This window comes from Chelmon rostratus, chromosome 3 (genome assembly GCF_017976325.1).
Source record: "Chelmon rostratus isolate fCheRos1 chromosome 3, fCheRos1.pri, whole genome shotgun sequence".
Classification (NCBI taxonomy): domain Eukaryota; kingdom Metazoa; phylum Chordata; class Actinopteri; order Chaetodontiformes; family Chaetodontidae; genus Chelmon; species Chelmon rostratus.
In genome coordinates, this window is record NC_055660.1 from 23,524,701 (window position 1) to 23,537,385 (window position 12,685).

Consider the following 12,685-nt stretch of genomic DNA (forward strand, 5'->3'; position numbering starts at 1 on the left):
AACTTTGATTTTTCTCCTTTTAATGTTTCTGTCTTGGTCAGTAACTTCAAAGGTCAAACTGGATCATCACAACAGAGCATTATTCTCATCTGTTCAGTTCAATCGTGAAAACAACTGCAAATCACCAGGATCAAAGTTGGGTAGAGTACCTCAGGCACATACAGTTTAAAGTCCAAATACAGAAGCAGATGCAGAGGTGCTGCTTACAAACAAACACCCAGTACACAGTGGTCGTGGATCACAATTGCAGTTAGATCATGTTAGTTGAAGGAAGGTTAAACAGCAAAGAGGAGCAGGAAATCCAGTGCTGATATGTATGAACCACAAGATAATTCCTACACAACATTACAGTGACAACCGCTATACAAACATGATATTTAGATATACACTGTAATATCTGCTTCATGAGATGCTGGATGGCAGTAGTGAAAACTCAAGATTAACCAGAAACATTTCAGGGAAAAGTCCAGATGTCACAAAAACTGTTTATCACTCCATTTTCCCATTCACATTAGCTCTCACTAAAAGGCAGGAAAAGAGTATTCAATATAGACTCTATATAGCTACACAGATATACTATGAAACTGTGCTTATCTTTGACCTGTTAAAATCTATTATTGCTTGGTATTTTCACCGTTCGCCCACCTTATAACTTCTCCTCAGACAAGAGGTCTCACACCTATTAAAGAATCATTACTGTACATTCAGTAGTGAACATGTGCCAATCTAACTTCTACAGTCAACTATAATCAGTACAAAAGTTATTGGTAACAGAGGATCATAAATCTGCAGCATGACAAATGAACATCTTATCTCTGATGCAAAAGAACCCAAAAACCTAAACTTCGCTTCCATAAGCCCTGTGTACCAGAAAAACACAAGTCTGCTAAAACAAGTCTGTGCAATGGCAGGAGGGAGGAGATGGATAGGAGCCGGGTCAAACTGAATTTAACCATGTCAGATTCAACGAGCCTGAAAGAAAATGATATTACCTCATTCCTAGAGAGCTGGCAGCATGAGAAATGGATAACCTATTTCACTTACTTGAACTCTTAGAGCAAAGCAAGGCCTACAAACTGAAGAGGTAATAACACGATGAAGGCAGCGATGGCTCAAGTACTAACACTAACTCCTGGCAGCGACTAATTCACTCTCCACTTTTGAATATTGAATCTCTTCTAGAAAAAAAAAACAAAACCAAAAAAACGCTCATCTTTTCAACCATCAACAAACGGGTGGTTCATGCTGATGTTGTTCAGTGCTACATTATTTGAGCCCAAAGTTCAAAGAATTAAGAACAAAAACAGACTTGTTCAAAGTTTTAACATGTTTTTCAAATCAGTGTCAAAGAGAAAATAAACCCTTTCACTTTATTTCACGTTAGGTCAGTTTTCCATTTATCAACGCTTTGGTTTGAACTTGGTCAGAGATATTTGTACAATGGAACCCTTTTATAAATGACACTCCAGGTCTTGGTCCCTAAATCAGGGTCACATCCAGTGGCTGGTATTAATGTTATGATCAATGGGCAAGTGCATTAACCACCCTAAATGTGTGTTTCAACAGCCCCGTTGTGGCTCATCCACCACAGAAATCTAATCAGCAGACACAGAAGGATTGTTTTGAGATGCTACCCACCACAGTATCAGAAATACAGCCGAAGATACAGTGTGAGCTCTTGGTTCTTTGACTTTACACAAGCTGCGGTACTGCTTCCTATGACAGAAACGGTGTGATACTAGCCGGAGGCAGCAGAAGTCCATGCGCTGATTATGTGGGGCATGGAGCAAAGAGAGTGGCTTTCTTGTTTAAATAGTTCAGTGGACACGTGGCGACAAGGAAGACAGCTCAGTTCAAAGTCCCATTGCTGTAGTTTATTGAGGAGGGAGAGGGGACAGGTGCTCTGTGTCAGGTTACTGAAGAGCGTGGGGGGGTTCGCCTTCTTTCTCCTCTCATAGCAGAATCTTGACCCCTCCCTGAGGAGACTGTGCGCCCTGGGAGACTCCTCTCGGAGGAGCTGGTCCAAACTCTAATCGTTTCACTAAGCTGCAAAACAAGATGTAGCATATAGCATGAGATAATAATAATAATAGTAGTAATAATAATAATAATAATAATAATAATAATAATTATAATAATAATTATAATAATAATAATAATTCCATAACATTTTAATAAATCAGTGCATCAAAATAAGAGCAAAGATTGAGCTAATTTCTCTGTCGTCTTTTTTCACAGGTGACTCATTTCATGCTCTGGCATTTAATAATAAGCTGATTTTATAGTTTGCATCATGAAATCAATAGCAGTGCAGCATGTGCTGCAGAATGCTTGATGCTCAAACTCTGTTACTTAAAACAGAGAAACAACATGCTGTGTAAACATGCCTTACTTCACATATCGAAGTTGAATTTCCTGTATTTCGCAACCTGGTTCTTATTTTCATAACTGTCCCAATAGTTTCGTAAGTTTGCACTCACTCGGTCTGTTGTAAAGGAAGTGAAATGCAGACTCCCACAAAATTGAAATCTACCAAAATTCTCCTGTAACTATTTCACACAGACAGTAACTCTGAGGAAAAAAGGAAGCACAGCGGGTTGGAAGTATAAAAAAATAATAATAATATCAGCGCCTATATGACTAGACGTACAGAAAAACAGAGTGGATTGATTATACGTTACATAGTAGTAGCTTACAATCAAAATAAGCTTGTACCTTTGTTTAAGTAGGAGTAAGTAAGTACTGCTTAAACAGAAAAACTGACTTCTACATAATAACTGATGGAACCACAAGAACAAGAGATCTTCCACTCATTATGTTTTTATACTTTGCGGCTGCTGTTGTGCTCACCTGTCGTACTGAGGAGGGGGACTCATGCTGCTGGCTTGGACCTCTGAGCCTCTTTCTAAACCAGAAGGACTACCGGGGCCGGCCGGAAGTGCTGGTCTGCTGACAGATACGTCACACACAAAGTCTCGACAGGACGCCAACTTTGACTCCAGATTCTGGCAGGGATACCAAAGAACTGTCAGTCAGCTCATACGTGGAAAATCAAATGTGTAGTGACTCTATTTAGTGAGAACAGTTGTCTGTAAAGGGATTGGGGTGGTATCATTTTTAAATGTCTTACTCCAACTTTTCTCAGCAGCTCTCCTACAATGTTGAGTGCAGATATTCTAGCAGAGGTAGTTAGGGGAGTCCCCGTTAGACCATCACCTACAACAAAACAGACAACAGCAGGTAACACATTGTGTGTTAGCAAAAAGGTGGTCTATTTATCATCACTGTCGTTATTACTGCAGTCAAAGTTTTTGTACTGACCTCGTCGGATACTGGAAGCAGGGGGCGTGGCATATGAGCTGAGCGGTTTGGAGGGTGTGACAGGGATGGATGGGTTGCCAGCTGAGGGACATGACAGATCTGCTCGATCTGTGTCTTTGCCCAGGCTGCTGGACGGCCGTCTCTCCTTTTGACGCACAGCCAGCTCCTGCCGAAGGTCTGGCACAGACATAATGCAAGTCAGCTTTTTGTGAAATGATAACGATTCCATGTCATGTGTCTGAAGAACACCTACACTGGTTCCCATTGCGTTTCATATTGTACAAAAAGGAAACTGCAGACTTGAAGCTACCTAAAATAGGTAATACGTGCAGTCATGTCCGCTTTCTGGTAATCAAGTGTGTACTTTTAAAAAATAATTAATATGAACTAAAAACTGCACATCCACCAAACAATAACACAAGTGTCCTGATTCCTCTAACATCAAGCCAACATTTATCAAGCACAGACAAACATCAAGTCTACTGTTACACACCACAAAGTGCAGAGCCAACAGCCAGCTGACCGCCGACATGCACATTCACACTGCCACAACAGAAAACCTCCAGCCTGTATCTGATATTTCTAATACAAAAAAAACATACTGAAACAATTTTCATGCTAGTGTGAATCTGAGTCTCCACAAATTCAAAAAATGCAAATTAATAATATGTCCACTGATAAATTGCCACTGACATTGTATAGATTTGCTTTACTTTTCTTTGGATGAAAGTAAAAGCAGAGGCAAAAAATACCAAAGATCTATGAGAGCCCAACAGCAACAGATGGTCAACTGCTGGCTCATTGTGTCAGGGCCGTAACAACGAAAGTCACAGTGGGTATGAAACTATGACATCTCTGTGGGTGACCACACTTGAGCAAGTTTCATGTTTTAATTTTCATGTCACTCCCTCAAATGCAAAGCGGTGGGTGTCTGGATGGAGGAAAAACATAATTTAGAACTGTGAAGTAAAAAACACAGGTACAGCCTGTAAAATCCTTCTAATGATGTAGTATGAATGCAGTATGAATATATACTAGAATACAACTACACCTCAGATCAGATGCAGGATAAACAGGAAGAATAGACAAGATATAAATAAATACACGCAGGAATTGGAGAATTAATCCAGTTATCAAAATTCACTGACTCAGGCGTAGCTGTCACTTTTGGATAAATCAGCAGGTCTTGTAAACCTGAGAAGCTACAGTGAGTGCATGTTGGTGTGCATACCTCTGGCTTCATCCTTGAGCCTCTGAACAGACTCTAGTAGGTTCTCTTTCTCATCCAACTCGCTCTCAAGAAAGGCGTTCCTCTCAATGACGTGGTTCATCCGCTGCTCAAAGTCCTCCAGAGACATGATGGTAGCCCTGGGACAAGCAGAGAGGGTGGGACAATAAATTTAACAATGCTGGACCTAAAGTGTGTATCAGCTTATATAAATACAGTCCATTTACCATTTACCATGATGAAAACCGTTGGTGAGATAATGATGTAAGACCTCTGAGACACTGACCTTTTAGTCCTCTCCAGGTCATCATTGGACTGTTCTAGCTCCCTGATGTACTTCTGCAGGTGATCTCTCACCGCTCTGGTTTGTGCCAGATCTTCCTCCAGCGTTGAGATGTGCCTAAAAGCATCCCCCTGCTGAGCTTCAAATTTCTCCTGCAAACAGCACACAGACGTTGAAATAAGTGCAGTGTCATGGCAGATTAATCAATGCAGCTGCCAGCATAGTATTCTGATAAGCTCATCTATGCATTTTTTTTAGCAGACACAAAAAAATCCCTTTGAATATTCTTCCTCCTCCACCTCTGAGCAAGAAGGAGTTTTTAGCACAATCCTGCATTCACTTCTCCAATTAATGCTCTCTTCCCCATGGACCACTGAACAAAAATAGCAGTCAGCTGCCTTATGGCTAGGCAGCAACTTTACTAGTGGCAGTGGCAATGATATGCTGGATTTAGAGTGGCTAATGGCTGTCTGTGTACGTGTGTGTTTTGACTGTCTGAGAGAAGGAACAGAACTTCTTCACCATCCCTCACTAACCGGAGCACCAGAGCTGGTCTGCCGGGGCCAAGGCCTATTTATAATCACGGTGCTCTACCTTTATGCTTTCCAGTTCCATGCGGAGTCGGTTGTTGTCTATAAGCAGCTCTTTGTTTCGACCCTCACACTGCTTCAGCTCGGTTTCCAGTTCAGCTTCATAGTCTCGACTCATCTGTTGAAACTCCTGCAGCTCCTCCTGAGCCTCATCAGCCCTGATGACAATACAATGTTTACTACCAAAACCCACTGGCGGTCATAGCTGTAGTGCATGATTAGTATTATTATTTGAGCGGCCTATTAAAGAATCCCTATGCAGCAGGGTTTGTCAACTGTTAGGGTCTAACAATGTTACCTTTGTTGATGTCTCCTTGCCTGCTCCTTCCAGAAGCCCAGCTCCTCCGCCAGGGATGCAAACTTGTGTGTTGTTGGCTCTACCATGTCTGCTACTTTGTGTCAAGATGGTGGGGATGGGAGACCTAAGTGTAAATTAAAACCAAGTAACGTTGCTTCTTTATCTTTAAGAGCACAGACATCCTCATCATTTAAGCCACAAAACTGTTATGGCTAACTAATGCTAGCTAAGTTAGCTACCGTTAGTCCACAGCGGCATGAATTCTGTACCGGTATACTCAGGCCTGGAAAAGCACATAAATGTGTTTTTGCATTTATTTTTATGAAGCACACAAAAGTAAAGACGGGAAGTGAACGGGTTGGCTACTTTTTAAAGCTAGCAGCGGTCTTGGAAAGTGCATATGCCATGGCTAAGCTTCTCGGCTAAGCTAATATAGCTAGCTTAAGCAATTTAGCTAGAATGTTATACCAACATAGTGAAAAACATAAACTACGCAGACTCACCTGCATACGAGGAGGCGATTAAAACATACTATAGCTGAGGGAGTGTATTTCGTGGTAAGGTTAAATTCTCCGGATTTGTGTAACACACGTATCGTAATAGCACAAACTATCTAATCTCTTATTACGTTAGGACGATACTCGACTCACCAACCAAATACAAACGAAGCTTGGGTTCTCGGACCCGATTGGACAGTAGAGGTGACGTTGTGAAAATGCCATCCAATCACATTATTCAACGAAATTGTAGCGGCGGGAGGTGCAGCCCTCAACATTACAACACACTGCAGCTATGGAGTGGAAGTTGTCCTCACCCTGTTGAGTTGCAATGCTGGGTTGTGGAGGTTACAGGAAGAATTTTAATTGTAATGTCTGTTCTTATTTTGTGAGTCTATTATTTCTCCCATCTCATGTGCATATATGGAGGAACATAGTAGAAAAACAGCTTGAGTGCACAATAGACAAAGATCAATAAATGAACAAAGTGAAAGTCTAAACTCAAACTGAACTTTTTATGTATCATACTTATTGCACTGCGGTTGTTTGCATTGTGCTGAATTGTACAGATGTTTCTCGTCTGGTCACAAGTACTCCTGAAGTCACTGCTTGACCGGGAGAGGGAAATTCAATTTACTCACATTTTACAATGACATGTCTGTACTGGGCACATATTGGGGAATGGCTGGTGATTAGATGAAAGTGATGAGGAACTGCTGGAGCATTTAGGAGAAATAGATGAGCAGGTTTAGATTATAGATTCCTTGCAAAACAGCTTTTCATCTCCCATTACAACATATGAAAGGAAAACATTGATTATATTGTTATTATGTGGTACTTACAATAAAGATAACAAATGTTAAGAATTATTTATTAGATTTTAAAATCTAAAGGTTGGTAATGAAATGAACATGATATTATTGACCCATTGGCCCATGAAAGCCTCAAAAGCTTCACCGCTGACATTTTATTCATTCATCTTTCATGTAAAATGCAGAGCTGAAATCAACCCATCAGTCTGGACACCCAGGGGTCCTGTTTTACTTTCAGCATGCAACATCACCTGTTGTTAACAGCATAGCTGCTTAAACAATAACAATAATCAGTCCAGACACAAGTAGTCCAGTGGTTCTTGTAATAACTGACAATTCACGTTTATTTTATGATTACTTTGGACAGGCAACCTTTCATCATTCAGTGTCTTCTTATCCCGCCTCTGCTAGAAAAAACATCTAAACTCAGAGTTCACAAACATAAAGGGCAGGAAGTAGGCTCTTGCACCTGGAAAATTAATATTCAGACTCCAGTCCAGGGAGCATGGCTTTTATTATAAATTATGATTGGAAGGCATTTAAGATCCTGAGAAAAGTATAAACAAAAAAACAAGAAAAGGTGAAGGATCAGCAACAGATTGCCTCAGATCTGAGACCCTGTACTTAGAGTATTCTACTTTACCAAAAATGAGACATCTGAGAGGTAAAATGTCTGTTGGCCAAATTACAGACTGTGTGAATACGTAAAGGCCTCCTCTGTTTTTGATATGAAATACCCCACCAGACGTTCAAATAAAGGTAAGTGCACAGGTTTTTCTTGCAGTTCTTCTTTTCCATCACAGCAGGGCTTCTCCTCATCAGGTCAGTTGTTTGGTAACAGAGCAGAGCGATCTGAATGAAAATAAGACCAGTTCAAGGAGAAATCCACCACCATCATTTCACTAAAATCACACAGCCTCTGTTAGAAGACTAAATGTTCTTCCTTACCTCAGAGGAATCATTCTTCGGCTTTGTTCGTTTCTTTCTCTTTGTTCTTGCGTGAGCATATCTTCTTACTGTCTAAGACATCAGTCTTCACCTGACCCAGAGTTCGCAGTAGGCACATGGTGTCAAAGCCCTCATCACCAGCCTCTTGCAACAACTCAAGCACCTGTAAAATAAGACATGTCACACATGTCACAAGCAACAGCAATGGCAAACACAGGTGACATATCTCTATGCTGGGAGTGGGACCCACCTGCAGACACTTAAATGATTTGAGTTCACTCAGGTTCTCCTGCAGGAACAACAGATAGATGCTGAGGTCATTGTAGAAGGGCGTGACCACACCCAGAGCACCAAAGCCCGGCAGCATCTCATAAGGCCTGAGGAAGTTGGAGCTCTGGCGAGCTGGTCCAAGAGCAGCGTACACCACCAGCGGGGCAAGGAGCACATACACCACCAGGTTGATGTAGCTGAGCAGCCTGAAGACACTCACTGCCACGAGCTTACACTGGACAGCAGACGGCACCGTGCTGTCGTTCTTCAGCACCCCTGTGCGCAGGTCACAGGGAAACTCATCAGTGACAGAGGCCAGCTGGATGTAGTAACCAAGGTAGAGGCAGGCCAGCAGGAGGGTCAGCAGCGTCAGGCCACGACATGCGAGGTACTTAGCCACGAGGCAGCGAGAGAAGCGCTTGGTCTTCAGGTACTGCTCCACTAAAGGGTATTTGAAGCAACCCTCCGTCAGGTCCAAAGCACTGTTGCCGGAAAAAGCACACAATCATTTAGCATGAGGTGAAAAATAGAAATACAAATGTTACAGAATTTACAAGCATGTGTTGTTGCCTGGAGCCACATGATTACCTGAAGGACATACAACTAGAAACAGGCAGGGCTTTTGTCTTATTTACTCATTCGAAACTCATTTACCAAAACTGGAAGCTGCATGCATTGCTGTCTGCCACCATATCTTTTTAATTCTGCCACTAGGGGGCACCAAAGACACAACATTTCAAGTTCTATAAATAGCAACCTTAAAGCTGCACTAATCAGTATTTCTACATGAACAACAGCTCAGATGAGATGTGTAATGTAAAAGATGTCAATCATAGAGGCGTATCAGGAGAATGATCACCCGACTCTGAAGTTGCCTTCAGCTGTATGGAACATTTTAGTATCTTTCAGCTCATTGTTTTGGTTTTACAGGCCGCAAATGTTACTTTACTGTTTTGGTTCACTGTCATTAATTTTTCCAGCCTTTACTAACATAATGAGGTGTTTACCTCTGAGCGTCCTCGGCTGCATCTTTGCTGTCTAAGGACGCTAGATTCTTGGCAAATCTGATGGCGCGATTATAAAAGCGGTCCAACTCCTCCATGATGAAGTTGAGGTCGGAGGAGAGGTGCGGAGCGGCGGTGAAGCGCCACAACAAGGCCGGGATATACAAGAGGATGGCCAGTAAGAGCAGGATGTATGGGAAGAACTGAGGGAAGAAAGAGAATGAGAGAAAACACAGCAGAAAACTATCAATAAAGAAGAAGACAAAATTGCAACTTAGATTTCCAAACATTATCAGTGGAGAGCATTAGTTATTTTAATCTGTGTGATAAATGTGTAGTCAGTTTCAAGCCTGCCTAATGTGTCACGAGGCTAATAAAACAACACGTTAAGATATAGCTGATCATCTATAGCAGACAATTTCTAAGAATATTTCCCACAATTTTGGATGCTTTTTAATGTGTTTATGGACATGTTTTTGGCCATTCCTTGATTAAACAACACCGATAATGACATAACAGTATAAAGAGTTAAATAGCCATGCATACACCCATACAGACACACTGTCAACACTGGTGATTCTCGCTGGCAGTGAGAGGATGTCTGTACCTTGTGCAGCCATAGTGGTGAACTGTCAGCTTGTTGCTGTACTGCTGCCCAACAAAATGAGTCCACATATGCAGCCTGTCTCCAAGAGAAGTTAGTGGGAGCAAAGCAGCTGATCTGAGTACCTGGACGAGGAAAGTGAAGAATTAGTCAGAGCTGACAAACTTTTGTGATTTGAACAGAGAGAAACGAGAATGACAAATGTCAGCCTTCCCTGCTCTGCATTCATGACTCAAACTGTTGCCGTGGTGTTTTCGGCATACTTCGGTTCAATGATTGTGCCACCCCTATTAGAGTGGGTGTACAATGGGAAGTTCACAAATGACCCACATAGTCAACAGACAGGAATATTTTTGGCAGCACAGGGGCCTTATATATTAATATCAGAGAATAATGCTTTAACGAAGTGAGCACGTTCTCACCACAGAATTCTTCTTCTCTGTCTTCTTCTCAGTTCCCTCGATTATAGTATCAGTCATAGTAGTATCAGTTCTATAAAGTATGTCAACTTCTGTCAGTGGTTGGAGCATGAAGCATTAGGTCTTCACATAACGGAAGGACAGCTAATTCTATCAGCTGCCCCCTTGCTCTTACAAGTCCTGCATGCAAAAGTGAAGAAGTCCAAAACAAAACACTCCATTATTTGATTTTATTGTCACAACACATATGCAACATGTATCTGAAGCCACTTTTATTATTTAAGATCTGTGGTGGAAAGGAATTAAGTACATTCACTCAAGTATTGTACTTTTTAATTTTGAGGGACTTTCAATTTATGCTACTTTACACTTCTACTTCACTGCAATCGTTGGACAACATCAGTTGCAAGTTACTTTGCAGACTCAGATTATTAACACAAAGCATAACTCACTCAGTACATTATGATGTATTATTATGGCCACACCTTTATCAGCTGCAACAGCATTAGAGACACTTGCACATTAATGCATCGCTAATTATAATCCATTATTCTGCATAACAAGGATGTAATTGTTGCTAATACTTATCTACTACTTTAACATAAGTATGATTTTGAGTGGGAAAAGCACTGGTGGAAATATTGTGAATGGTCACTGGGTCACTGGGTCAATGGAGCGCTCCTTAATATTGTTACTAAGACCTGCATTTTTCCTACTGTCATGTCAATATGACAGGAGTGGAAAAGGCCTACCTACATCTCATCTGTCTCATATGATTAAAGATCCATACTGAATCTCCTCATTTCTAATTGCTATACATTTAATAAGGAAACTATTGTGGGATGTTGGCCACTTTATCAGTATTATGTTATAAACATAGCTGTCCGCTGCAATAAAATTTGTCTGGAGGCTTGCAGTGTGCTGCATCCATCTGGTCTGAGTATCAGGACCAGGAGTGTAATGATAACAGACTGAGGGCATTATGACCTAAGATGATTATGTTGATTTGTTCAACTGCTCATGGAGCTGTAGATATTTTGTTTTTGTGTGTGTCAGTGTGTGATGCTGTCAGGGCCCAGGTACCCAAACTTTCCATCATCAGCAGTAGCAGTGTGTGAGACGAGCAGAGAGGTGGAGACATAAACCACACCTTCTCCACAATCACACCTGTGTTTCTGATCATTTACCGAACCAAACTCCGCCACGTGCATAAACGGGACATTATTTCAGCCGCCACCGCAGTTAGGTGTGGTTTACTGAAACTAATGTGCTGCAGCAGTTGTAGGTGTATTAGAGGGACGGAGACAAAGACGCTCTCTGTTGATGGTCCACATGATGAAATTCAATGGACTGAATCCTCAAATGATGAAGGCTCACAAATACAGTAACTCACCTACTGACACCTCCTGAGCAAAAGCGAGCGAGATGAGAAACAAAGGCAGCCCCACCGCCAGAAACGTGACTATCTTGTCCACCGCCAGCTCCAGACGCACCCCTTTGTACTTGGCCTCCGTGGGGTCCTTCAACAAGAAGTCAGAAAAAACGTACTCGGTGGCTACGTGAGCAATCGCCATGACGGGCGGGAACAAAAAGCCAGTGTTGTCTAATTGATGGACGAGTCAGTCTCTTTTCAATTAGCCGAAAGCGAACTGGACTGAGGTTTTAATTCAGAAAAAAATCCTTCTGCAGTGCAGTGATGTGTATAGTGTATAAAACACTGAGCCGTTATTGTTTACCCATCTCCGTGCTCTACTGGGGCAGATGGTTGAACCTGCTGTCCCGTCACAGAACCCCACACATCACAGGCAACAGGGGAACTGGCCGCCTGCCAGCCGCTAGGGGGCGCTACTGTGCCACAAAGTGCACCTGATTCTGTCTGTCCTTTCAATACTGAAACACCATTGCCTAAGCGACAGTCAGTAATGTTATGGCCTTTCATTTTGAGTGACTTTTCTCTAATGAAATTAATGATTAAATTATATATTAGAGTCTTAGATAGATAGATAGATAGATAGATAGATAGATAGATAGATAGATAGATAGATAGATAGATAGATAGATAGATAGATATACTTTATTTATCCCAAGGGATCCAAGGGAAATCTTTATGTTTTAATATTTTATTCAGTGGTGGAAGAAATATTCAGGTAAGCAGGTGAGTACATTCTGCATGATGAGCACTTATTTTGCTTCAACACAATATGCTGTAAGCTGTATGTTATATTACCGAGTTATTATTAATGATATGATGCAGCAATTTAAGGTATTGACTCTATTCAACAATACATGTTTACCCAAACAAATCAAGAAAAAGAAATGCAATAGAAGAAATCAAATCAAGTGACTGAGAACTACAACTCAATTTAAACCTGAACATATGTGTGCCTTTCTGCAATTACATATATTAAATA

The 12,685-nt window shown here is 41.4% G+C and overlaps 2 protein-coding genes across 2 annotated transcripts; both read right to left on the bottom strand.

Moving 5' to 3' along the window:
• On the bottom strand, positions 1-6,365 carry LOC121626480 (nuclear distribution protein nudE homolog 1-like). Its single transcript, XM_041965022.1, has 9 exons — positions 6,224-6,365; positions 5,721-5,844; positions 5,427-5,580; positions 4,836-4,984; positions 4,553-4,689; positions 3,322-3,498; positions 3,131-3,216; positions 2,851-3,005; positions 1-2,046 (listed from the first exon to the last, which is right to left on the bottom strand). The coding sequence occupies exons 2-9, from the start codon at positions 5,804-5,806 to the stop codon at positions 1,953-1,955; spliced, it is 1,038 nt and encodes a 345-aa protein (XP_041820956.1). The 5' UTR covers positions 5,807-5,844; positions 6,224-6,365; the 3' UTR covers positions 1-1,952.
• Positions 6,366-7,987: 1,622 nt separating this feature from the next.
• Positions 7,988-11,848, bottom strand: LOC121626471 (pannexin-1-like). Its single transcript, XM_041965009.1, has 5 exons — positions 11,668-11,848; positions 9,859-9,980; positions 9,255-9,454; positions 8,228-8,729; positions 7,988-8,140 (listed from the first exon to the last, which is right to left on the bottom strand). Exons 1-5 carry the CDS (start codon positions 11,846-11,848, stop codon positions 7,988-7,990), a joined length of 1,158 nt encoding a protein of 385 aa, XP_041820943.1.
• Between the last annotated feature and the right edge of the window lie 837 nt (positions 11,849-12,685).

Excerpts from the sequence above, each read along its gene's own strand:
- LOC121626471 (XM_041965009.1), bottom strand. The coding sequence starts at position 11,848 with ATGGCGATTGCTCACGTAGCCACCGAGTACGTTTTTTCTGACTTCTTG. Across the intron at positions 9,981-11,667 it reads TGCTCAGGAGGTGTCAGTAG|GTACTCAGATCAGCTGCTTT; the intron begins GTGAGTTACTGT and ends TTCCTCGTCCAG. Across the intron at positions 8,141-8,227 it reads AATCATTTAAGTGTCTGCAG|GTGCTTGAGTTGTTGCAAGA; the intron begins GTGGGTCCCACT and ends CTTATTTTACAG.
- LOC121626480 (XM_041965022.1), bottom strand. The coding sequence starts at position 5,806 with ATGGTAGAGCCAACAACACACAAGTTTGCATCCCTGGCGGAGGAGCTG. Across the intron at positions 4,690-4,835 it reads GACCTGGAGAGGACTAAAAG|GGCTACCATCATGTCTCTGG; the intron begins GTCAGTGTCTCA and ends TGCTTGTCCCAG. Across the intron at positions 3,217-3,321 it reads TGCTTCCAGTATCCGACGAG|GTGATGGTCTAACGGGGACT; the intron begins GTCAGTACAAAA and ends GTTTTGTTGTAG.